The 27,770-nt window shown below is 30.3% G+C and overlaps 2 protein-coding genes across 5 annotated transcripts in view; both read left to right on the top strand.

Moving 5' to 3' along the window:
• LOC131841715 (short neuropeptide F) overlaps positions 1–6,739 on the top strand; it is a 79,214-nt gene extending 72,475 nt beyond the window's left edge. The window contains exons 6-7 of the mRNA XM_059190032.1: positions 4,985–5,071; positions 5,997–6,739. Coding sequence (XP_059046015.1) covers positions 4,985–5,071; positions 5,997–6,059 — 150 coding nt within the window. The 3' untranslated portion in view covers positions 6,060–6,739. The remainder of the gene's footprint in view (positions 1–4,984; positions 5,072–5,996) is intronic.
• A 7,365-nt stretch (positions 6,740–14,104) lies between these two features.
• Positions 14,105–27,770, top strand: part of LOC131841816 (DNA translocase FtsK) — a 32,037-nt gene continuing 18,371 nt past the window's right edge. For 3 of the 4 annotated variants that reach the window (XR_009357464.1, XM_059190151.1, XM_059190152.1), the window contains exons 1-2: positions 14,105–14,213; positions 18,065–18,207. Coding sequence is in view for 3 of the 4 variants with exons in the window: in XM_059190151.1 (XP_059046134.1) it covers positions 18,086–18,207 (122 nt within the window). In the remaining variant the exon portion in view is untranslated. Of the gene's footprint in view, positions 14,214–18,064; positions 18,208–25,978; positions 26,377–27,770 lie in introns of those variants that run through there. The other variant, XM_059190154.1, reaches the window with a different exon arrangement.

A 27,770-nucleotide genomic window follows, 5' to 3' on the forward strand; every position in this document is an offset into this window, starting at 1 on the left:
TTGTCTGTCTGTCTGTCGGTCTGTTTGTTCCGGCTAATATCTGAAATGGCTGGACCGATTTTGACGGTACTTTTTTTGGCAGGTAGCTGATTTATAAGGAGTAACTTAGCCTACTTTTATTTTAGAAAAATAAAGTTAAATTCCACGCGGACGAAGTCGCGGGAACAGCTTGTTTTTAATAAAAACGGTTTATTCGATAGAAAAAACATCTTTTTTGTGGTACTTGAGAATGTTGAAGCCTGTTGTTCTTAATATTGAAATAATAGTTTTTGTCTACGAGCATATGAATATAAATACGGTACATATACTAAAATTTATTTTTATACAATTTTTGTCTGTCTGTTTGTTCCGGCTAATCTCTGAAATAGCTGGACCGATTTTGATGGGACCTTTTTTGACAGGTAGCTGATGTAATAAGGAGTAACTTAGGCTACTTTTATTTTAGAAAAATAAAGTTAAAAACCACGCGGACGAAGTCGCGGGAATAGCTAGTGTATAATATATTAGAGATACCTACGTGTTTTTTTTATTGATGAGTAGCTGTACACGGGATTTAGTTCGTGTGGAATTTAAATTTATTTTTCTAAAATAAAAGTAGCCTAAGTTACTCCTTATTACATCAGCTACCTGTCAAAAAAGGTCCCATCAAAATCGGTCCAGCCATTTCAGAGATTAGCCGGAACAAACAGACAGACAGACAGACAAAAATTGTATAAAAATAAATTTTAGTACATGTACCGTATTTATATTCATATGCTCATAGTCAAAAACTATTATTTAAGAAGTTACATTCCACGCGAACGAAGTCGCGTGTACAGCTAGTTGTCGGTAGTCTAGCGATTTAGCTAGCACACCGCTTTGATTCCTGCTTGGTGGTCGAGGGTTCGATTCCTCGCACGCTGCAAACATTTGTATTCATGAGTATGATTGTTTGTAACGGTCTGGGTGTTGTCTATGTATAGATAATATATATTCATTTACGAAAAAAATCTTTGTATTTGTATCAGTTGTCTGGTACCCATAACACAATGTTCAGCTAGCTTAACTTGGGTCTAGATGAAGCTGTGTGAATTGTGCTGAGATTACTATTATTACTATAATAAATCTTTTCAAATCAGCCGATGTTTATTTTTGCCATAATACGTGCTGTTACCATGTGATAATATTACGTACTTCTGTTTGATAATGTGATAATATTACGTACTTATTACTGTTTTAAATGTGATGCGTTCATTATTTATATTTCCTTTGAATTAAAGACAAGTGTATATATATATATATACGCGCACTTTTTTGCACATTTATGTTGATCCAGCCACGACCCGTAGATACATTTGCTGACTCCACTGTCTCTCTCTTTCTACCACTATAACGGTATCGTGGCGGAACGGCAACATGTTGCCGTTCCGCGTTCCCGCGTGTTCCCTAGATAAAGTATTCGTCGATAGTACCTGTACTCGATATATATGTTTTCAACAATTTCCTGCATTAGTGACTCCGTATCAGCAAAATTTTTTAAATGCACAAAAACTTTTTGGCTCTGAATATATTTATAATAAACTGCCAGAATCTGCACTAAATCTGACAGAGAGGCAATTCAAATCTTATATTAAACAATTTTTATGTAAGAAAGCCTATTACAGGATAGACGAATTCATAGAAGACAACATATCAAGTAAATAATTAGTTTATTAGCATACAACGTTATAATTTGTTTATCTCATTGCTTTCTTGATTCAATTATTTTAGAAATATGAAAGCGTAGCGGGTTTTGTATTAATTGCCGCATGCATTCTTATGTGAAATGTGAATACTATAAACATCAGATGGCAATTGTGAGTAGCTATGACGTGGTCTGGTGTTTTGAGTAGTCATGCTCACTAAAATGTCCAGACTTGTGGCGGCGTGGTGGGCCGGGTCATTGGGCTCCCTAAAATATGGTCGAGCGCAGTGATGGCTGCCTCATCCGTCATACTCGTGAACGGGTGCTGCTTGTAGGGACTGGTCTGCTCTAATCACTATGACTGATTTCCTCTTATTAATTGTTTAACCAGTTGGTTATGTATTCAATATTTTTTTCTTTTTGAGTATTTAATTGAATTAGTGCTAATCGGTGGTTTGTATTCACACACTTAAACTTAAATTGTAAGTAAGAATAAATTATTTAAAAGAGCAACACACAAGTTTCTTGCTTGTTCTTCTTGTGATGAAACAGCATTCCGAATGAGCGGTAGATTAAAAAAAAAAATGTTATGACTATTCAAAAGTGCTTCAATATAAGTTTATTTGAATAAAGGATTTTCTTTCTATTCTATTCTATTTAAAAAATCATTTACTTGTGTGTTGATGAATTTATATACTAGTACATGAAGTACCTAAAATACTTGTTTTGATTCGAATAGGTAGCGATATTATGAATTTATTATACGTAATCTAAAGATTTTGACGAAATAAGAGTAATTAGTTATCTGTTAACCTTGACTTCATACTGGCACCAGTATTATCAGATGATGAACATACTCTTCGAAAACTTACAGCAGAAATATCGTGTTTGGACTCATTAGATTGGTCTCGATGAATAGAGTTTAAAAAACTTAAAATAAATGGTAAATTAGAAATAACGTATAAAAACACTCTACGCAAAATTCAACCACTTTAAAACTTAATAATAATTATTAACTGTGTAACTTATATATATACTAGTTTTTTCACCATAACAAACAACACCAATATGGCCTAGTTAGTAGTGTACCTGTGTACCAATTTACCACACAGATACTCTGAGTTCCAATCCTACACTTTTTTTTTATTATTTATTTTTTTGGTTTTTTTTTTAATTTAATATTTTAATAATTAATTTAATTTATACGATTATTAATTTATAATAAAAACGTAGTTAAGTATTAAATTAATTTTACTAGTTAGGAGTGTACCTGTGTACCAACTTACCACACAGACACCCCGGGTTCGATTCCCACCATTGACTATTGTTATTTACTTCTTTTTGTTTTTTTTTAATTTAATATTTTAATAATTAAATTAATTTATACGATTATTAATTTATAATAAAAACGTAGTTAAGTATTAAATTAATTTTACTAGTTAGGAGTGTACCTGTGTACCAACTTACCACACAGACACCCCGGGTTCGATTCCCACCATTGACTTTTTTTTGTTTTTTTTTAAAGTAATATTTAAAAATAACTATTTTAATAATTAAATGAATTTAATCGATAAAAATAAGTTGTTAAATATTAAATAAATTTTAAGTGACATTAACTATTATAGCATGCACAAACAATATTTTGTAATAATAAAGAAAATACATTTGAAATGTTGTTGTGTTAATTATTTATAAGATCTTACTATAATTGTTAGCTGCTTTACAATTTAGAAAGTATAATAGTTAATGTAAATTAAAATTTATTTAATACTTGACAACTTTTTGTTCGATTAAATTCATTTAATTATTAAAATAGTTAATTTAAAATATAAAATAAAGTCAAAACAAAAAAAATAATAAAAAAAATTCTATGGCGGGAATCGAACCTTGAGCGACCGTTTGGTAAGTTGATTTGAAATTCAAAGGCTTATTTCTTCGAAATTACTGGCCATTTTGAAATAATACTTAGGGTTCGCATACCCTTATCGGATACTACACGGAGTTTCGTCAAAATAAAATATCTAGGTTAGGTATAATAAATTCATAATTAATAGACCGTTACGGTATCTGTATATATTCGGATCAAAACAAGTACTATGAAATAAGAACGAGTATATAAATTGATTAACAAAAGTAATTGATTTTTGAAATATGTTCAGAGCCAAAAAGTCTTCTTTCTTTATTTATGTACTTGTTAGATGCGACAGCGACTTTGTTTTATACTATACTATACTATGTAATGATTGATATACCTAAAATAAATAAAATATCTGAGGTTTGGACAAAAACTCAAAAAGTAATTTTTTTTTGTAAAGGTATTTTGAAAATACTTATTTTGCTTTTAGTGTTATAGTACTTTAACTGTTATATTTTAAGTAACAATGTTTAATTATAATTAATACCACTGCACCAACACTCCGATCGTGCAAAAAATTTAGCTGTTTCATTATTTTTTAGTTCAATTAGTAGTCTACCTAAATCCTAATGGGGAGGAGAGTTATGACCCCCCATGACTCCCAAGACCTCCATGACGCTACCCCCTGGATCCGCCGTTACGTCTTCTCTTCATTCGCTCAGTAACGTTGTTACAAAAGAAAAGATTCCCGTCCAAAAAATAACAAGTATTGAGGTTTGATCTGGAGTCACGTTACTCCAGACTGATTTCTATAAATATTTAGATTAGATAGACTATTATTCTTGAAATACTAGCTAGACATTATTAAGTTACTGTAGCCATAATGTAGTAGCCCAAACGTGCCAATGAGGAAGCCCTTGGCAAATGCTGCACCCTGATTGGCCCGTTTGAATTGGATCAAGAAGTGGTCGTATGCCAAAAAGGTGGATTTGTATAAAATCGTGTATAAATCGCTTAATTATTATTATTACTCGTCGTGACAGTTGTGGCTCAAAACGGAGCAACATTTACATATGGTCATGTCATGGTCATCTGGCATTAGATCAACAAAAGGCCTCCGGATCAACAAGTGAAAAAGGATATATATATATATATTTATATATATATATATATATATAATATAATATATTTTACTATGGAATAATGTACCACTTAAACAGTGCAAAATATTCTCACATTGGTGCAATAGTTGTGAAACTTGCACTCTTTGTAAGAAAATCCGCTCTGTCTTTATAGTATTAGTAGATGTTATATTGATTTTATAACAAAATTATTAGACAGACACTACTGTTGTCTAACTAAGAGTATCCTATTCTCATAGATTTTATAATGACATAATATAGTACCGCATCGATACTGTGTCCAATACAAAACAAGGATTTTCTTATATACTCTTATGTTCTCAGGAACAAGACCGCGACGTCCGTGCTCCATCAATGCGCCTGAGATTCGGCCGCCGATCAGACAACAACATGTTCTTAATGCCCTATGAAGTATGTAAACACTTGTAATATATCCTGTAATAATTTTATCGTATGAACATAATTTAGGCATTTATTAATTTCATTTATTGTTATATATACTTGCACAAATGCCACTTACTAAGATTAATACCGTATACTTTTTTTTATGGACGATAATCAAATGGTGCACCCGCCTGCGCTAGCGGTTTATGCTGGCGGAGTACTAGTAGGGGATAAGATGATGTCGATGGGAAGCATGCAGTTGGGTCAGTTAGCCCATCGTGAAAAATTCACCAGGAATTTATCGTAGTTTCTAGGTGGAAGCGCGTGGAGGTCAGACTTACATGGTACATTGGTAACAAAGAGGTTATCAGTTATATATTTCCACATATATTTCCCTTTCTCTCCAATACCTTATACTATGTACCACGCATCCTTTAGCTCAAGGATGCGGTATTATTATGGCATTTGTTATGTTATATAATAAAAAATATAATTGAAACAGGTGTAAGAATCATGTTTTCAATTCACAGGCATGAAAATTTGTTTATTTTTGTGGTACCTACGATATAATTATAAAGGACAATCCTACCGATATCTCTCGGGTCATAATAATTTCATTGATATCAAGTTTATTTTTATTTTGTAAAGTCACTTCGTATTTATAAGTTTTGTGATATTGGTTATTTCCATTATACTGATCGAGTTCAATATGACAAGAAATGAAAGGACAAACCTACCGATGTCTCTCGGGTCATAATAATTTCATTGATGTCTAGTTTATTTTTATTTTGTAAAGCCACTTCGTATTTATAAGTTACTAGATATTTCATATTATTTTCAAATACTATTGTACTAATGTTTTATACCGACCAAAATCGTCATATGTAACTTTAAATATAGATTAGTATTATCATATAAAAATGTTCGTTTGACAAAGAAATATTTTTTTCAGCCGGCTGTGCCCAAGGAAGTTAAAGCTAACGGGTCAGTTGAGGACGACAGACAGCAGTATTAAACAACTTCGCCGAACATATCCACACGTACCTATAAATTAATATTATCCGCTCCCTTAAATAAATTTCAACACCTATTAATAAGTACAACGTATTGCATTTTACGTGTCAAATAAAAATTTAAATATTATATAAAATTTTAAATGTTATTTCAAGTAAGTAAGCTATATGTACATATATAATAATCAGATAGTATTTATTGTATGTGATTAAAAAATGTTATTCATGGTTTCTATTCGGTCGCTAGATATGTTAATCACCTCTCACTTGTAACTCTTCTTCCTTTATCTGTTTGATCCTTAAAATTAAACTGTGATCAATTGATAACTTGTTAAATTTTACCCTCCTCTTATCTGGTTTTAATCAGAGTATTTTATATTATAAGTACCAATGATATTCTAGTCAATATTATAATTAAGACTGTTTCATATTATGTTGATCTCTTACTCATAATATCTTTTAAATTAAGGTATCACAGCGAAGAGTTGTACATTTTATGAGCTGGGCAAATGTAAAACTACTTCGCTTCGTTACTTCTAAGTTTAAAGTGATTGCTATTTATGAAAACAGTATTTGAAATGTTGTAATTCAATGTAAATCATGGCGTAACGTTTATTTAACACTAAGTGTAGTGAAACTATGTTTAATTTTGTATAGATATTATATAGAGCAAAAAATTAATGAGTTGAAATATAAAACATTGAGAATGGATTGATGGTCTTTCATTTTATATGTTTGTACATTTAAGGAACCTACCCTTAATTTCATCGTGTTTAGATTAAATCTATTAAAAAAAAACTAAATGATGAATACGAAGAAAGGAGGAATCTTTTTGTATATAAAAAAAACATATTTTACAATGCTACCCGAATTTCACACAAAAAAGCAGGCTCGATGGAAAGTGTTTTACATTCAACAGTAAATATTAGCTGAACTATTTATATCACATATATTATGATGCAGTCATGGATTACCGTTCCTAAAGACTCATTAATACATTAAAATTTTTATTGCTACTCCACTATTTCAAATTACTTCATAGATTTATGCTTAGAACCATCCCATAATTACTCATGAATCTATGTTACCTGGTATTATGATGAATGGAAAATAAAATTAATATATATATATATATATAGGTATAATTCATTATATATATATGATGAATTATACCACAGCAGCCATAATTAATCATATAACCCATCTGATGATAATTTCGAAGTGTCAATGTAAAAGAATACAAATTCATCATTTAAATACAATTACTACTTATAGTTCCAAGTGGATATTTATTACTTAGACGTCCAATACAGTCTAATACAATGCAACGTTCCCAAATGTAACGAATTATATGGAAGTAGATTGAATTAAATTTACAGTTCAGATATCTATTTATACTTAACTCAAATTGAACAACGTAAGTATGTAGAAGAAGATTAACTAACACAATTTAATATTCTTGTCGATAATTACATAACACTGTTAACTTTATGAATAATAATTCCTTAAATCATATACCAAACGAAATAGTACGTCAATAGTCTTAGAGAAGTGGAAGCGAAATTCCCTTTAGATATGTCGACAAAGATGGAATGCGGGAAGGGTTCGACGAAATGTAATTACAATTAACTAGGAATCCCTTAGCTCATCGACGCGAAAATGATGGACGTGCGTAGGGAGTTTACAAGATTTTCTAACACTTAGTTATGTTCTTTAAGACATCAAAAGTTTAAATTATTATTATTACTATATACAACTAGCTGTACCCGCAACTTCGTCCGTGTAAAATAGTGGTTTGACCAAATAATGAGCAAAATATTGAGTAATCTAACCCAATCAAACAAAATCAAACCCAAAAAAGTTTCATCGCCCTAGCTTCAAAAATGAAAATTTCTATACAATTCAATCAACAGCCTAAAATAAAAAATCTGTTTCAAACTTCTAGCTTTAAAAATGACAATAATTCCACACAACCTTCTCCCCATTCACCCCTTACAACCCTTTTTATATTTATATTTTTTGAACAGTTATTTAAATCAGTTCAGTAGTTTTGGCATGTAATTGAAACAGACAGACAGACAGAGTAACTTTTACATTAATAATATCAGTACGGTAGTTATTAAACTAACACAAAAAAGCGAATGAAAAAAGTCTCATAGTTCTAGCTTCAACATGACGAATTTCCATAAATACTTTTATTTGCTATTTTATTTTACCCCTTGAACGGTAATGTTTTTACAAATTTTAAATGTCGTCTTTATTTATATTTAATAAACAGTCTAAAAATTTCTTTAACTTCTTCTGAAAATTGGTGGTCCAGTTAGCCAATAACATAATAAATTTTTGTTAAATCAATAGATGTGATTTTCGAAATTGCAAACTGTCACTCTACTTGCGCGAACCATATCTCTGACTCTTCTGGCCAGAGCAAGCGTTTATATATTTAAATTTATAAGGAGACAACGGATTGACAATAATCAGTTCCGCGCGCAACGTCGCATGCGCGCTGCTTATAAAATGACGTATATGTACAACACTATATGTATACAACCGCATAAAGATAACCTTGTATTTCCATTTTCAACCCTTTTTTCGCATTAAAAAGTAGTCTATGTTCTTCCTCGGAGTCTAGACTATCTGCGTACCAAATTTCATTTAAATCTGTTCAGTAGTTTTGACGTGAAAGCGAGACTTTACTTTCGCATTTATAATATTAGTAAGGATAAGGATATATATTTACGTGAACTAATAATTTACCTTAAATATAACAATTGAAATCAGTTGGGTGAAATTAATATGGGGATTTAATTCTTATCAATTGGAAAGAATCATCAAATGACTTAATGAATTAACACAGAATTGAAAAGGTATCATGTAAATTTCTCACAAAATATTAAATTTTTATTACATTACTAATATCATCACACTTATTTGACATTTATTATTATATTTCCCCTAATTTACGGAATATCTATTCTATATATCTGTAAGGTTGCATCAAAATCCGTTCAGACGTTTTTGCGTGAAAAAATAAAACATCCATCTATCCATTCTCACAAACTTTACACGATCTATAGTATATGATAAGACGGCGACGATTTAAGAAACATAGAAATAAAATGTAATTAATCTATCTTTCTGTTTATACTCAAGAAAATCTCCTGTTTTATATAAATTCTTTGAAACAAAATTATGCACAAAAACATTTATTTTTCTATATCTGTCCTTACCTTATTTGTCATACGCTCTAAATGTTATTGACTAATAAATATTGGAAAATACACAATTCATGTGATATTCAATGCATTTAAATATGCCGTCTTCAGTAGATGGGGTAAGGTGATTCACTGTAACGAGACTTAGATAATCGAACCATTTTCTACCTTATACGGTTGATATAAAGTTTTGTATTAAATACTATTTTAAAAAATGTTCGATAATTTCAGCATCTAAGGTTAATAAGAGTTTATTGTACTTAAATATCTACTGTATAATGTATATTTATTGCCGCCTCACGGCGCCATAGGCAGCTCATGATGTAAAGAAATTATTTCTAGAAATTAATTCTATTCTTGGAACTCAACGTGAGTTTATATTATAGTTTGGGGTTCTGATTGTCCGGTTCTAATTCATGGAGCTATCTAATAAGTTTAAAAGTAAGTAATAACGTCTAATGTGCTGTTTTTTTAATGGTGTTTCTTTTAAATACAACTTAAGAAGCTACCCTCGCAGTATCATGCTTGATTTTGTCGTTACGAATTTTACAAATACTATGCAAGATTAAGTATTGAAATTAATCGTCAAAGAGTATTTGCACAGGGAATTCTAAAATGTATTGATAAATACAACATATATCATTATTATTCTACTTGTAGCAATGAAAATACCTACTAATAATAATCTGTGTAATTAGGTCTACTGATACCTATAGTCAGTAACCAGAGTTTCCGTTTCGATAATAAATAACAAATTTTTTATGACTTCGAAATTACCGCAACAGTTAAAATTAAGGCTGAAACTATGTTAGAAACATTATAAGAAAATAATTGTCACTTCTTGTACATACACTGTTTTTCATACTTTACTTCTTGCTCTATTATAATATACTTTGTGGATACTAAAAATCTAGTAAGTGTTAAGAGTATTACAACAACTAACTTACTATTATTATTAAGTTGATAGTCGTATCTAGTCTATCTTCTTATATTTATATTCAGAGACATTTTAATGAGAAAGCGTCAATTGCGTATGCAGCCACAGCAGGTCTTGTCTGAATATTAGCCTCAAGAAAACCGGTTGTCATACTGTCAACAGCAAGACTGGAGATAATTCTATAAGCATAATCACAGGTTGTATAATACCTACTGCTTACTTTGCCATAATAATATGTATAAGGCAAATATTTCCGAGTTAACATAACCTTTACTTAGTAATAAAGAATTAATCTGAAAAATCTAGGTGATCGGTAGTAAATAAATCAAAAGAAAGATTTTGCCCTGAAGTGATATTGTTATTAATGACTTTTGTATTATATACTATTATTTACTAGCAGAAGATATTTGACTTGAATAATTCCTACCTACATATACATATCTGTATATTCTTTATTTTTTTTTAATTTAATCATAAATTCGTGACATATATTCAATTATATATTAAATTTTACAAAAACACACCGGTTGGTTTAAAAAAGTTGATAATCAACTACTCATCATTTTATAGATATATATAATATATTCTTTGTAGTTAACCAGCTACTACGAAATTTAAGACCAGCGTAGATATATGTTTTGCATGTATAAAAATATTATATATCGACTAAAATTAGATCTCATTGTGATAATTTTGCCAGCAGTTTAAATTACTAGTCTTTTTATGTTCTTGTTAGTAAGTTATTAATAATAAACAACTATGACAAAACATATTTATCTTGCCAAATTTAACATGAATACCATACGTGAACTTTTTGGCACGAAATATGAATTTAAATAGAAACAAAGAAAATAGTCGCCTCATATATTAATTACCCTATCTTATTGTTTGTGTATGGTATGTGTCTACCTAATTAAATAAAATTGTATTAGGAGAAATATGTTTTTGTTTTTATTTGACTTACATATTCTTATTTGTACTTGAAATACAAGAATACTACAACGGTAAATAACATTTTTTTACACAAGTTGTTATTATCATAAATTACGCACACTTTCAAATAAGGCACATCTGCAGATTTTGGATAATTTCGTATGTACATTTTATGTACACAAAAAAAAGAACCGTAGAAACGAAATTCCTTCATGTGGTTTAAGGTTACAAGGAAATAGAGATGTCTTATTAGAGATAATCCCTGCACTGAGTTTCAGCGAGAGACACTTAACTATTTTTAACCGACTTCATAGAAAATAAAGAAAGAGGTTGTTCTACGTTCAATCACCGTTTTATTTTATATGTTCGATTATCCTCAATTACAGACATCAGTCATTATTCAAAATAATTGTTTCGTTTAGATTTGAGTATACACTTTCAAAAAATATTCCGAGATTTCTACTATATCACCAAGCCATGATCAAATAAAGTGTTCTTAGAGTTATTGATGTAAATCCTCAAATATTATAGACATATTATTCGCTCGTTCGACGGCCTCGGTGGTTTAGTGGTTCCATGTTGTTGTATGTTTTCCATGTATATTATGTATGTATTACTATAATATGTATTTAAGTAATTCTATTAGTTGTTTAATATTCATAACACAAGCTCTGCTTAACTTGCTACTAGATGGCGCATGGGTTGTAAAAATATTATCAGTATATACGTTCTCTTGTATCGTGGCTTTTTTACATTTATATTACAGACGCTTGAAGTAATATAAAAAGTACTACTTATATTAATGATAATACTTAATTACTTAAGAATTCGTGAGTTGTTACTATTCTAGCTATTAGTTTTTCTGCTAGAATAGCAAACACACTGAAAACCATTCAATGGAAAATAGCAACGTTTGCTTATGTATATAGACAGTGTCATAAACACGTCGTCCCGTGACGTTTAGCATACCCTTCAAGTTTTAATATTCGGTAAGGTTAAGATATACCTCTGTACCTTGTAATTTCACTATTATATCTCATCCTTCAAATAGAAACACGACTTATAAAACAATCTGCCCAACCGCAGAAGGGCGCCAAGACCTTAAAAAAAAGGATTGGACTTTCACCACTAGAGTATCACTCACAATGAGTAGCACTGTCGAGTGCATAATACAATTATCCTTGAAACAGATTCGGATATATGGTGTCATGACGTTAGTCATACTAAATCAAAATAGAACTATGCACCTGTCACTGCTTGTGTCACTGGTTTCACCAACATATTAGCCAGTAGTTTTTATTACCATTCCTCACAATGATTTATGGAAAACATACGAAATAAATCAAATGTTGGAGTAGATAATTAAAAATTAAAGCTATACACATGTTTTATTTTGCTTAAGTATTTGTCTAGTTGAAACTATCTACGTTAATTTCATTTTGTTCACAAATTGATAGATTTCAATCGTAATTAAAATAACATAGTATTAATTCGGAACTGAACCTCATCCATAATATAAATATAGGTCTAGATATCTTAATTGTTTAAAAAATGCATCTGAGACCTACATCTCCTAAAATCCCTTTTGTAATCTACGATTTTTTTATTATTCTTTATTGAAACCAAAGAATATAATATTTTACAAAGCAGGGTAGTGTAAAGATAATTACTGAATAAAACATATAAAACAATCATAAACATGTCCATTTATTCAGATCTTGTCAAACTATGCCTTTAGAAAATTAGTTCTTTTCAACAGATAAAGAAAATAGTGGTATTACAGTACCTACTAATTTCAAAATAATAACGTTCATCTTCTCCACAACGGCAATAGTGTATATTAAATCTAACCTACCACTTGGAACTACAGTTATGAAGATAGGTATGTATAGGTAATTATATTTACTAAAAAAGACACTTGACGTTGACAAATGTGAAACAGAGTTCAATAGCCTTGTCCAAACGAAGTGTATTGTAAGAAACGGGAAAACGTTCTTAGATTTTATCAATTTTTAAATCATCACGCTGAAAATAGTTCAAACTATATAAAAATCTGGTAAGTATATTCCGCGATAGAAGGTATGGTTCATTCGCAGTCTGGAAGTCGTAGGTTGCAGAGATCAGTTTGTCGAAGTCTGTCAAGTCCCGTTTCTAGCTTATAGTGATACACGGACAAGTTCAAGGGCAGTTTAAAAAATATTTGTTATTCTTAGGTAAGGTGTTGTTGTATCTTGTTTAAACATGTGTACTTCTGTAGTTTTTATCATATTGATAACAGAATACGTTCTGTTTAGTATTATATATAAAGTAAATGAATTTAAATCGAATTGTTAAGTATTTTTCATACGACTCTGAGTTCCATAAGGGACGAAGAGCTCTATGTATGTATATATTCAAGATGTGTCAATGTACATATATATATTAACTATATTAAGATTCGAAATATAAAATACAACTAATGAACATTTTTAATTATTAACAAAAAAATATTTTTTAATGTGTAACGTCCATTAAAATTGAGAAATACGATAGCCTATAACGTGGTAAAAATAACTCTACTGGAGCTAACGCTTGTATAATTTATAATCGCTTTTTTAAAGTTATATTGATGTAATTTCTTTCATTTTTCTAAAATGTAACATTTAAGAAGCAAATGTTTTATTTACATTTTGGGTCTTATTATGATGCAAGGCCAACCACACATTTCCATTTTAGTAAACTTCTACATACTGTTTTCATTCCATTTAAAGAAAATATAGCAAATATATATTGTAACGATTATTTTATGAGATGTACACGTTTAAGGTGTTTTGAACACTTCAGTGATGTTAAGGAAACAAAATAAACTTTTCCCTACTGTTCCATGTGGAGTTTCTATTTTGTATAACAACAGTGTTTCACCTTTGATCGCAGTAAACACCTGTCTGACAGTAACTGAATATCATGATTACTGAAAGCTTACAGGTGAGGCGTGTACATAGACGCGACCGCAGGTTGCGTGGGCGGGCGGAGTCGCACGCTCAGTAAGAGGCAGGCAAGCAAGCCGCTCGCACGAATTGACGCCGCACAAGGTACAAATACTAAAAACAAGCGCAAACGCATCATGCTAACATAGTATTAACGCTTACAAACATACACGTTTTTCGCCACTAATTACCTGGCGGCCTCGACATCACTAACTTCATGAACAAGGTGTCGTACGAAAATAATTCGCCATGACTTCATGAGCCTGAAATAACTCACATGTTTCAGTTAATAACGCTGCGCCGGCGGCCGATATGCATGCGTATGAATTTCTGTATGGCTCCATTATAGAATTTTGTTTGATGTTTTCCAACGCTATTCACAATGGCTCTTTGTTTAATGTTTTGCAACACTTCTGTGGTAGAAGTTGTACTGCCATACATATAGATAGATTAACTCAAAATTGTTGTAATGATACATAAATATGATTTACGGGATATTACATAATTAGTTTAGCTTTTTAAAAATGACAATAAGTGTCAGTTGAATAGTTATTGCATATATAAATTTTTGCATATATAGAGAGTTTTACGTAAATAAAGAGCAATTTCTTTATAGTTGAACGTCAGCCTTGTACATTATTTAATATAATTACAAATGTAGCTGTGTAGTGATACTTCTTTAATTACTTTTCTAAGCATGTTGCAAACTTTGCAAATATCTCCTTGCCGCGTTCTAGAAACCTACAGGTGTTAACATATAGTTGCAAATTTATGCATTAAGCATGACACAGTTTAAAAATAGCTTTAAAAGTTATTCGTGTACACCGCATAGCGGAGATTACAGTATGTATACTATTATTCCCAACCTTGATGACGGTATTGTTAACCTTGTTTCTCTAAAAACAACTTCATCGACCTTACTACAGCTCCAAACATAATTTTTATTGCTTGTCTGGCTGGACTGAAAAATATTTCGAATACTTACACACATATTTTAAATCAAAATCGTAATATGGAGGTACTACTTTCGTTTTTAACTCTCATATAGACTCATATGTGTTATACTCATATGTACTCATGAGTAAAATTTTAGACTTCAATAGTGATAATGTCATTCATTATAACAAATAATTAAAAAATAAAGCAATTTAAAATAGAAAAAATAATTCAAACGACCTAACGATACCAAACTATATAACGCAAATAGTTTTGTTTCACAAAACGTAACAAGGAACATTTAGAAACAATCCTATTTATCAGAAATACATATTAATTCTGTAAATAAGTGCGCAAATATTTGTTACGTGTGCGGGCAAGTCTGACGCAAAAATAGACTATATCTCTCATCGTCTACGTTATGTATCACATCGTTTTGAGAAGCATGGACGATAACGAACTGTTTTTTAACGCCCACATGAGTTTCATAAATTGGCCAAGTATTGTGTGAAATGCACCTACACAGATAAATAAGTGCACTTTATTCTCTGTGAACTTGAATGAAATGAAAGTATCCAATAATTGAGATGAGACTACGGTAAAAATAAATTTGTATGTTTTAATTGAATTTATTTTAATGTTAAAATTTTATTTCTAGTCGTAAGTTCTTCTGTAATTTGACAAGTAAGAACATAAATCTACCTACTATGTTTAGCTTAAGTGTCACTTAGATCCGTAATAAGGGAAATATGAAAAGAATGAAGTACCTAAGAATAATACACTACATCGTTTGGTGTTAGGTTGAATAGGATTTAATTATATTCTAATAAAACAGACTTTCCTTGTGTAGTCATGACGACATAATATTCTTGTCTTTCCTCTTTGTTTATATAGATATTGTTTTTTATTTTTTAAACTTTTAAACTAAGATCCTGATTATGAGCTATTTTTGTCATTTACTTTCGTCATATGTTCAAAATAACATGAACTGTCACGACATTAATATTAGTATTACTTATTTTTCTGAAAATCTATTATGTTAAACAGAAATGCTTAACATACCTGAAATGGAAGGTAAATTTCAGGGATATTACTATCAACTCTTTAAACACAGCTGAAGCAATCGGTTTATCTACAGTTGATTTAGGAATAACCATCCACTTTTTTATGATAATCATGCACACGCTTGGTACAAAGTCATAGTATGGCCATCTAATGAGGGTGCCAAATAAGCTTGGTATATTGAGCCACATTTTCCACCAATATCACTGGCGACGTATTTAAACTAAAATTGCATCTAACAACTAATTTATAGAACAAACAGAAAGCTTTGTGTGGTAAAAACAGAGAAAAAAAATTGTTTAAAATATACAAGTATATATATACATATATATTATACTAAGTAACCCGCGCAACTTCGTCTGTGTCACATTTTCCCATTTTTACAACTTTTTATAATATTTTCTATGAATTTAATTCACTCTGTATAAAATAACAGGCGCAAAGTATTATTAGATATTTTATAGATATCTCGGAGGTCACTTAGATAAGCCGTAAGAATTTTGTATAATCACTAAATAGTTGGTTTTAGTATTTATCTGGTTTGCTTATGTAGTTGGTATGTCACAAAAATTGAGAGATGTTGTTTACGCATTAGTGAAACGGTTTCACGTCAACTAATTCTGGAGTCGCGGTGTCCGACATCTTCCGTGTACATTTCGCAATTATTCTTCAGACCACGTCTCATAACACAATATATAAATAAAACGTATCGTCTTTGGGAATATTACAACAAATAGCTAATAAATATATAGAATTTAATAAATGTAAAATGGGCATTATTTGTAAATTGGAATAATATATAATAAAGTTAATTTCAATTCATATTCATTATTTTAAATTTGCGTTATTATTAAAAGATTGTTTTTCAATTAAAAAATATTACGCTTCAGTTTTCATATAATTTTATTGCTATATTTTTTATATACTCTATATTTTTGTTTGGAATTCATATAGGTGCACTGAAATCATAAAATATATGAATTAAATACAATAATATATTGGATACAAGTGACAGCTATTTTATTAAGGAGCCGTCTTTACTAAGAAAAATGGTTTAAATATTTTTTTAATAACCTTTTATTATTATTAGTCAGTATTTCAATTATGTTGCATTCATATTAATACACACTCATAAAATAAAATGTTAAATACAATACACTAAAAATAAATAATTCTCTTCCACGACGTTACAGTAATTTCTGAGTTATCTAATAATTGTTTTCTGAAGTATCGGAAATACTTAATGTTTATCTATAAACTATTCTATCATAATTTTGGTAACGAAAAACTAAGCGACATGATAAAAACTAATATATATAGTAAAACTAACTTTTACACGCAAGTTCAATCAATGAAAATCACTTCAATTAAGGTCAAGCGACCATGCTTCTTAATTACCCAAAAAAAAACGAACTATCACATTTTCGCATGTAAATTAAGATTAAGAAGACGTTACGATTTCTACTTAGTATGGCCTTTTAAGCACATGAGACTAGACGACGAATAGGCTAACATAGCCTATTCGTCGTCTAGTCTCATATCGAAAACTTATTTGCACAAAGCTACCTGTCTCTCGCACATTATTCGGAGAAAATATGATAGTCGTGTAAGCTTTTGCCGGCGCTAATAAAAACGCAATAAGACGTGTAGCTCCATTTCAATGCGCGGGCATGAATCTTCTGACAGTAATAAAATTATCTCACGAGGGGTATAAAATTTGTCATCCTAATTTCTTTGGGTATGTCTATAACTACACTTTTACTTCTGTTAGTGTTACTTTTAAGTCATGATATAGTAAATGTTATCAAATTTAATTTTAAAATCTTCGTCATATGAACTTGTTTTATATAGATTGTTAATGTATATATTTATAATATTCTAATAACCTGACATATATAATGAATTTTATGAGAGTAAAGTAACAATCGAGTAATTTTTAGTTTATATCTTCATTTCAGCGCTGAACGAACGACTTCAAAATGGCCACCGGCCCGAGGATAGTGCACAAGCAGTTTAACTCGCCTATCGGGCTCTACTCGCAGCAGAATATAAAGGAAACCCTCAACAAACATATGCAGAACCTCGACAATGGCACTGTCGGGTGAGTAACGTTTTGTATGCATAATTTAGGTGATACCAACTTATATGCTTATAATATAATCACAACTTTTCCTTATTTATGAACATTTTACCCACATTGTAGTATCGCGTATTCAGTGGAACAAGATAGGTATCATTATACATTCTGCTGTGTAACTATAAAGCCAAAATAGAGGTATTGACTATAGCAATTACCATAATATATTATAATAATTTGTGCTGATTAATAATAAATGAAACGACAAGAGGAATTAAGTACAAATAAAAAATAATCGAGAAGATACTGAATATGTGTGATTAATTTTCTATTTTAATACAAAAAATGATATTTCCTCATATCCATTAAACATTAATTTTCTGCAACAAATTAATGAAACTGAAATACTTCAGATTTTTTGGGTTATAAACTTAAGAGTTAGCCAATATCGTATCTTTGTTGAAAATTCTAAAATTGAATCTTTCTGTTACCAAAATTACTTCATAAATTTGACTAGCTTCCAAATTACAAGTTTCTTCCTCTCGCAGTTTCAAAATATCCACCGTTAAAGTTTTTTAATTTCGTCACTGCTTCTACAATCATCAAAAATCAAAGGTACTTCTTGCTGATCCACAAAGTTCAAACTTTGCAATTAGTAGTACTAAGCCTTCTCCATAAAATGAATATAATAATAAAAACTTAAATAAAGTAAAGAAATATATCTAACTTGTGAAGGAATTTTTAACAGTATACCACAAATAATATAGTCTTATCTGTGGTTAAACTAACTTCGCAGAATATTATATTCATTGAAATCAATTTATATGCGATTTCAACGCGTTTTGTTTTATTTCTCTATAGTTCGTAAAAGAAAATGCAACTATTATAAATATAGAGTTCTATAAGTGTAATAATGTATATTTTATCTCCGTAAGTATATTTAGATCAACAGAGCATAAAGCGATAGGTGCCAATAAACGTATCTCGTGACTCAGTCAGTCATTCCATACAGATCAATATGAATCAGCAGGCATGATTTTTGAGGAGATCGAATCGAGAATCAGAATCTCCTCAAAGACTCCTATGATATGTCGAGCTGCCATCAGTTCGGAATGCTTTCGAGATGAGAAGAACTGACAAGAAACTCACCTCCTAATCAAAGTCGTTTTGAATAAATAACTAATCATTGATGGTAATTCTCTAGTTATGATATTATCAATTGTTTTTGTCACAAAAAAAGTTTAGTTTTGGTTTGAATTGTTTGACCAAATTCAGATATACCATTTGACATTTGTACTTAATTTTTACTTCACTGCGTCAAAAGTAGATCTGCTCATCAAAAATGTTTTATACAATTTTAAATATTTTTATAATTCTTTTTATTTGAAAGCACATGACGTTGGTTCTTGTATATTGCAAAAAATATTATATGAAAGATTGACGAAATAGATATAAAGAGAAAAATACTTGCATTCTTCCTGTAGAGAGAGGCTTGGACTGACTTGATCTTGGATCGTGTAGGAGCAGCCAAGAATCTCCGAAAGCATGGTGTAATCGCGAGGCAAAATATGAAAGTTAATTAAAGAGTTGTCTGCAAATAGAGATCTCTTGCATTTTCAAAGGTAGACAATAAGATTGTCATAAAGAAATTAATTCAAAATTGTAGTAGTACATGGATGATAAAATATTGCCATGAATGGCGTGGACAATAAAGTAAATATGCTGTAGAGTAATAAGCACAAACAGTAATCTAGTAAGTGCATCATACTCGTAGTGATTAATTTTATACTGGCGTGTTAAGGGACATAATAGTAAATATATACACAAATAAATTATATCAGGATTAATACACTAATGCAATGGAATCTACGGTATAGAGGTAATAGACTATCATATTAGAAAAAACGTTTATAATTATAATATATATATTTTAACATAGAAAAATTACAAGGTACAACCATATCACAGTATGAAAAAAGGCACAGATAGAAAAGATATACATACCTATATTTTTCTAATTCGGCTGCGTTCCATTACACAACACTTTAACGTGGCGATAACTATCTGTTTGTGTGTCAATGTTGTAAATAAAATTAATTATAATTATTAATTATATTTTATTTAATTAAATAAATATATTACACAGAACATGTTAAATATACGTTAACATACAGAAAGAAAAGAAACTAGAGAACAATAACTGATTTTATAAAAGTTTACATTACGTCACATATAATTTTATTAATTTATTTATTTATTTATTAGCATACAAAACAGATTACAGTCAATATAATAATATAATAGGAGCGTGTAGTTCGGTACAGAACTGGATTGTAATCCAACACTATGTATGCCTAAGAGCTAAATTATATAGACGCATTCAATATACGCTAGATAATTAGATAATGTTATATAATAAAAAGTAAACTAAATAGAAAACGATATTTAGACGCATTCAATATACGCTAGATAATTAGATAAAGTTATATAATAAAAAGTAAACTAAATAGAAAACGATATATAAATATGCGTAATGCAATAAATTATCATGTTAACAGAATTTTATTTATATTAAAGAAAAGAAAATTGGTATACCTAATGTTAAATATAATTTGTCAGTTTACGGTGGAAATTTAATTGTCTCCGGAACTGGACCAGCGTTGAATGGAAAATATCTATATTTCTATTCGAGACAAGAATTTCATTGTATTGGCGACACATTCGAACTATTGGATTATAATAAGAAGTATTATTTGAGTAAACCTGAAGATAGAAGGTGTTATAATTACGGTTGCGTGATCTAAATCTCGTATTAAAGTTTAATAGAGAAAGAAGAGTGGACGAGTCCAACTGATGATGAATAATTTTATGTAACAAGGTTAGGTCATTATTTTGTCGTCTTATATATAAAGGGTCCAGATTAAAGTATTTCAGACGTTCACTGTATGCAAGTTTACGACCTAAGCCGCATCTATAGCTAAGTATTTAAATAACGTCTTTGAATACTTTCAATTCGGTTGCTATGTAGTCTATACCAGATAGCCGAGTTATATTCTAAAATACTACGTACGAGTGAGTTATAGATATAATTAAGCTTCTACTCTGCCGAAAGTTTTTAGTTGATCTTGTAATGAACCCAAGAAGACGGTAGCTACGGTCAACAATATTATCATAGTGGTCTCGAAATGTTAGTTTGTCATCAAAAAGCACGCCCAGATCTTTTGCGACACGATTACGTTCAAGAATTTTATCCCTAAGGATATAGTCAAATTCGAGTTTATTTGTTTTTTTAGTAAAAGTTATAACGAAACATTTACCCACATTGAGCTGCATGAAATTACGATCACACCAATCGGAAAGTGAATTTAAATCCGATTGCAATCTCTGAGCGTCAGTACTATTGTCCACCGTAGAAAATATCTTAAGGTCATCTGCATAAAGTAGACAAGGACAGGATAGGACATCGATTAGGTCATTTATGATATAATTAATTAATTATTCAAATACTATAGGTAGATGACGTCTTGTAGACGCTATCTTTATTGTTGTCGTTTGATTACCAAAATAGGTGACATTCTACATACAAATGTACAAGAAGTTGCTCACACCAGAAATAAATACTATTATAAAAGCAGAGAGCAGATTTTGTTATGAGGAAAATACAATACAGGCCAACTCTAAAATCGGTGTTAAAATAAGAAATTGTGTTACGTAAATAGTCAAATTAATCAATGACTTCTCTAGAGCTCAGGGATGTTAACCGAAATACTTCACATAAATGAGATCCAAAATTAGATTGTCAGATGTAATCGCCATCAATTTTATCAATGAACCTGCTGTAACTAACATCGCGGATCTATATCTGGTTTGAAGGTAATTTGTCATGTTGTACGTGTTATATACACTATATACGCTATAGCTAAAATATATTCTCCTAAAAATATAATGAATATTCAATAAATTCTAAAAATATTTTCTTTTCCATGCATATTTTTTTATTACTTTTAATATGTTTATTACTTACTTAATTTGTATTGCATACATATTTAATATAAGCGCAGATCGATGTGCGACCTAAATTTAATGTTAAAGTATTTTATGCCCGGTATGGAAACTAATTGGCTGATGATAATAAAAAATCATTCTCTCCTAATTTATTCAATAAAATTTACTATTAGTGGTAATAGATAGTATTTTCTTCAATGAAATGCATCCCAAGATAAATACTGAGCCGTTTTTGAATGCCGTTGACCGATCAATTATGGAGCAGACACGGATCGCACTGAGGGGCACTGACATTTACGTGGATGAAATTTAGCATGGCGCCAACACCGGCTGCATTCCACACGAATGCGAACCACCAAAGTAACGTTTAAATTCCATATTCAAATAATTATACTCCGCATATCTATCTGGTACATATGGGTTTCGTCTTCGCGCAAAAGAAATAAACTCATGTAGTATGTATACGTTAAAAGATATCAGATGTACTTATGTTACTTATGAATAGAGTAAACTCTCTTTAGTAATTAAAAAACTTTAATTACAAATAAAAGACGGCAATCGATTTACTGTTAAGATCTTTAAAGTATTTGCAGTAAAATATTATAGATAGGTATATACGGAACAATAACTGCATCTTTTGTTTAAAAAATTTACCCACATCCCCATTGCCTTGTATATGTATGGTAAGTAGGTATATTTATCAAATCGTAGTAAGCGTGTATGTATTTATTAAAATTAATTACGACCGTATAAAAGAAACGGCGTATAATCGATTATAACAAAAGTAAACACTTGTATAAATATAACCATATATGTTAAAACAAAAATTCCTATACCTACATTGAAAAACGCGCGAAAAATCTACGCGTGGCTAAGAAACTGCAGAGTTGCTACAATAGTCGTTGGTATTAATACGAATTTTTCCTGAAGTAACCCATGGATTAGTGATTTATACGGTTCATTCGTCCCTACGGGTGGCTTCGTCAGCTGTCGAGTAAGCAGGGCCCTGTGACGTATGTGTGAACTTTTTAATAAAAATACTCGTAATTTTCTTATTTGTTATTGTGGACTCTGAGGTATTTTATTGGCCACATAGAAAACTATTTGTTCTATAATATATAGGTACGTAAAATTAAGAAAACACGATTTTTCGACGTTTTATTTATTATTATATTATCATAGTTTACCCGTGATCATGGTGGTTAAATGTAATACTGCTGAAATATCGAGAATTCCATAATAATAAGTAAGATCCCGAGATTATCTTAATTTTATGTATAAATAATGGCTATGTTAAATTTAAAAAAGTATATATGTGTAGAACCAAATATAACGCTTGTATCAACAATATATATATTCATTAATCTGCATAAATGATTTTATTATAACAAAATAATTTTTGTGTGAATCTGTACAAACTTTTCTTCTTAAGAATCTTTACAGGTCGTTACATAGGTTCAAATTTGGTTCAATTCTCATGAGGCCTATTCTTATAAAAGGTAGCTATTCTTATATAAGGTATTTTATGCTCTATATATTAACACAATTTTATATTATATTAATGTATCGATTTATTGTTTCCCTTATTCGAGAGAACTATAAGTACCGCATAAACCATCCAACAACGAAAGTGAAGTATAAGCATACTATTAATATGCATTTATATAACATCTATGTATGTTATCCTATAAAATAGGTGCTTGAAGTCTATATAAAATTATTAAATAGTATTATTATCTGCACTTTCGTTGTTGAATGGTTCATGTCGTAGCTGCTAGCAAAGACATAACTCTACCATCTAAGTACTGAACAAACATTCACCTCAGAGGCGCATGGTAAAATCAAAGCTTAAGGCCCTACCTTTATATAAAAAAAAAGCTTGACGTACGTACGTATAGTGATATGTTTTTAATTGAAGCAGTTATAGCCGAACACGATGATAAATAGTAATAAAAAATTCTGTAGTGCCTATGCGGGAAAACAGTCTTATATGGATAAATAATGTTAACTAAAAAAAAGAATGTAGAGTAATTATAGTACTATAATACAATGAATAGGAAATACTCAATAAAAAATTAATATAGTACCTGTAAATATGTTTAAATTAAGTCCAGTTATTATCTGTGTTCATTATGATAGACTGGTTTTTTCTAATGACTATGTGCTGTATAAAATATTGAATGTTAGGGGGAAGTGGGGCAGATTGGGACACATTGATACACGTGTATTATTTCGTAAACGATTAAATGTATTCGATAGTGACAACTCTGAAACACGTCTTTAAACTTCTGAAACCGTTGTGATTACGCTAACAGCCAGTCAACCGGTGGCTTTTAGCAGGAGAGAAAATGTTTCGAGCGCGGGTAACTAAAAAAATACGTGAGATTTAAAAGTGTTTTTACGATCTGCTGAGCCATCTTGTGATGATCAATGTATCCCAAAGGTAAAGGGCATCAAATATTAAGGACTTTGCACGTGTTTTACAATAATTAACTTAGTATCTTTAGTGAAACCTGCTTTTTATAAAAATTATTTTTGGGGAAGTTTGATACAGGAAAGTACGGGGCACAATGATACGTATCAATGTTCCCCGTGACTTCAATAAAGTGTTAATTTTGTAAAAAAATTGTATTGTATTTTCAGAAAATGGTGCGAACATATAAACCAAATACTGAAAGACGTAGTACAGGTGAAGACTCGATCAAGTGGGCCGTATCTAAAGTTATTTCAACGAGATTATCCATACGGAAAGCAGATGACAAATATCTAACTGGAACTCTACAAAATCGTGTTGAAAAGTTTAGTTTTAGAATTTATGTTAACCTATTAGATTATTATATTTATTTTTTAATAAACGAGTCAAGTATAATTTGTTTTTTGTTTAGCGATCCTGTTTTGAATAATGGTGATATTCTGAAGTATTAGTTTTGTTAAGAAACAAGTGTTTTTTTTTTTGTTAAAATGTAAAACTGATTGTAAATTAATTATTTCACAATAAATGTATTATTTTACATGAAAGTGTTATTATTTAAACCAGATTCATACAATTTCCACTCTGTATCAAAGTGCCTCAATGCGTGTATCAAAGTGCCCCGTAGGTGGGGCAGAATGATGCAAAACTGTTTTTTTACTGAAATCAATATATCGTTATATCTAATATAATTAAGCGGGTATTTCGTACCAAAACATAAACCTGAATTGTTGACCAATGCACACGGCAAAAAAAAAGTTGAAATGTGATGTTTTAGTATATTAAAAAAGGCTTTGAATTTTTGTGCATCAATCTGCCCCATAGTAAGTGAAAAACCGATGGTGCATACCCACACAACATTGTTGTATGCCCACGGTTACCGCCCAACACAACATTGAATAACACATTTCCGTGTCTAAATAAGCAACTAAGTATAAATAACACGTGACCATAGTCCGTATAAATATGAGTGCGTACAACCGAATATTTTTGTGTAAAAAAATGTACTATTATTTTCCAACAAAAAACAATATTTAATGATCTAACAATATTTGAAATTCTTACATAACATATCCCTTATAACCTTGGATATTGGATAAATAACTAGGAACACATTGCTATGAATAAATTAGGTATAAAATGTAGGTATTATGCAATATATACACGACAAAATAGTCAAAAAGATTACTTATAATTATAAAATTGGTGTTTCATGTTATTATTATTGACATTATGATAACAATAATTGACCTTTCGCTGATGAAAATGAAAAATAAACAGTTAAACAAATGAGGAAGAAGGAGCGCACGTGTCCGCCAGTCGCGACGCAGCGCACCGGCGTACAACACTGCGCATGTGTTGCATTTCGCGGTTTCTATTTTCAAAATCTAACATTTTCTAACCTATCGTCTGTATTTAAATTTAGATATTTTTTCTATCTGTGACAAAACATTTTTTTTACTATTTCTATTTGCTGATTCAAATAGATCAATAATAATTATTGATCACGATTACATTGCATTAAAATAAACACAAATACTGAGAAGATATTCAGATTCAAGGCAACGTTTTAGCATAAAAGCTATACTACAGTCGTCTCTTTAAATGTACAAGTATTAAAAAAAAGTGAATTGTATAGATTACATATATACCCTGTTGTCGTAAGAAGTCTTTTTTATCTGTGTTTACATGATGTCTACTGCCGTAGAGATTAATAGGTAAGATTTGTAATAATATTAATAATAGCTAAAAAATAAGTTCCGATTATATGTAATTGATAAAGACCGGCTATTAATAATTGTATTACCTAAGGGAAATTAAAGGCTCAATAAATTATTATATTCTCCTTAAAATTATTAGCAAATAAAATATAAAATTGTTTAGATATTAGCTCGTTTGTTGGGTTTGTCCAATGTACATCCAATAAACGTATGCCGTCCAATGTACATCCAATATACTACAAACTAAAACAAATATGTCAATATATCAAAATTTATTGAAAGATCGATATAAGGCTATGTAGCTTGAAAATATATTAATATGTGTATATAAGTGATGGTATTTAATTTCGGGAATATGTTTAAAGGCATGTACCTTTTGTATGTGTCTATTAAATATGAAAACTGAAATGGCAAATGACCTAAAGTCATCCTGATGCCATGTAGGTAGTAACACCGGAGGACTAACATGTCTATCATGACTCGTATCCTGTAATTTTACTGTCTTATCTCACCATTCAACCAAAACACAGATTAAAAAGCAACATGGCGACGGAAATAGATGAGACTGAGGTAAATAACTTTTTACAAACCTCGGTACATTAAATTGATAATTGTATGTTAGCAAATATATCTATTACTGTCTGTCTAATACTTACCCGTACTTAAGTAACACTGACACCTAATCTTGCCAATAAAGGTATATCGAGGTGAGCGTATACCCATAAAAGGCAGCAAAATATTGATGAAAGGTACATGAGCAGAATAGCGCCTCCTATAATGTTACGTTACTCGGCCTACATACATATGTATATATTGTATATTTTTAGTAATAACCTAGAACAATTCACACAACTCTAGTCTAAGTTAAGCAGAGCTTGTGTTATGATTACTAGACATCTGATAGAAATAAATACTTTTTTGTACATCTAACTATGTATGTACATAGAAAACACCCAGACCGATACAACATAAGCAATCATGCTCATGAATACAAGTGTTTGTAATATTGTATCGTGCGAGGAATCGCACCCGCGATCTTCGGAAGTTAGACGGTGTGCTAAACCGCTAGATCGGAGTTTGATTATGTAATTTGAATTGTTTCGAATTTGTGAACCGTACTTTATTCATTGTGTTTGAAAATCTCAAATAGTTCATGTTATACTATTAAGTTTTGAACTGATCCTTTTATTTATAAAAAACGTGGTTAAGACATATATTACTAACCGGCCATGAACAGAACCTGCCTTCGTATGGTGTTGTCATAATAATAAAAACGATACAAACGAGTTAACAAGAGATGACATGGCAAAACTTTTAATTTGTGATGGATGCAGTAAAAATATATAAACTCTACGTAAGAAATAAATCTTTAAAGTTATAAAAAAATACGT

This window comes from Achroia grisella, unplaced genomic scaffold (genome assembly GCF_030625045.1).
Source record: "Achroia grisella isolate CSIRO2021 unplaced genomic scaffold, CSIRO_AGI_Agris_v1 utg1920, whole genome shotgun sequence".
NCBI classification, from domain to species: Eukaryota; Metazoa; Arthropoda; class Insecta; order Lepidoptera; family Pyralidae; genus Achroia; species Achroia grisella.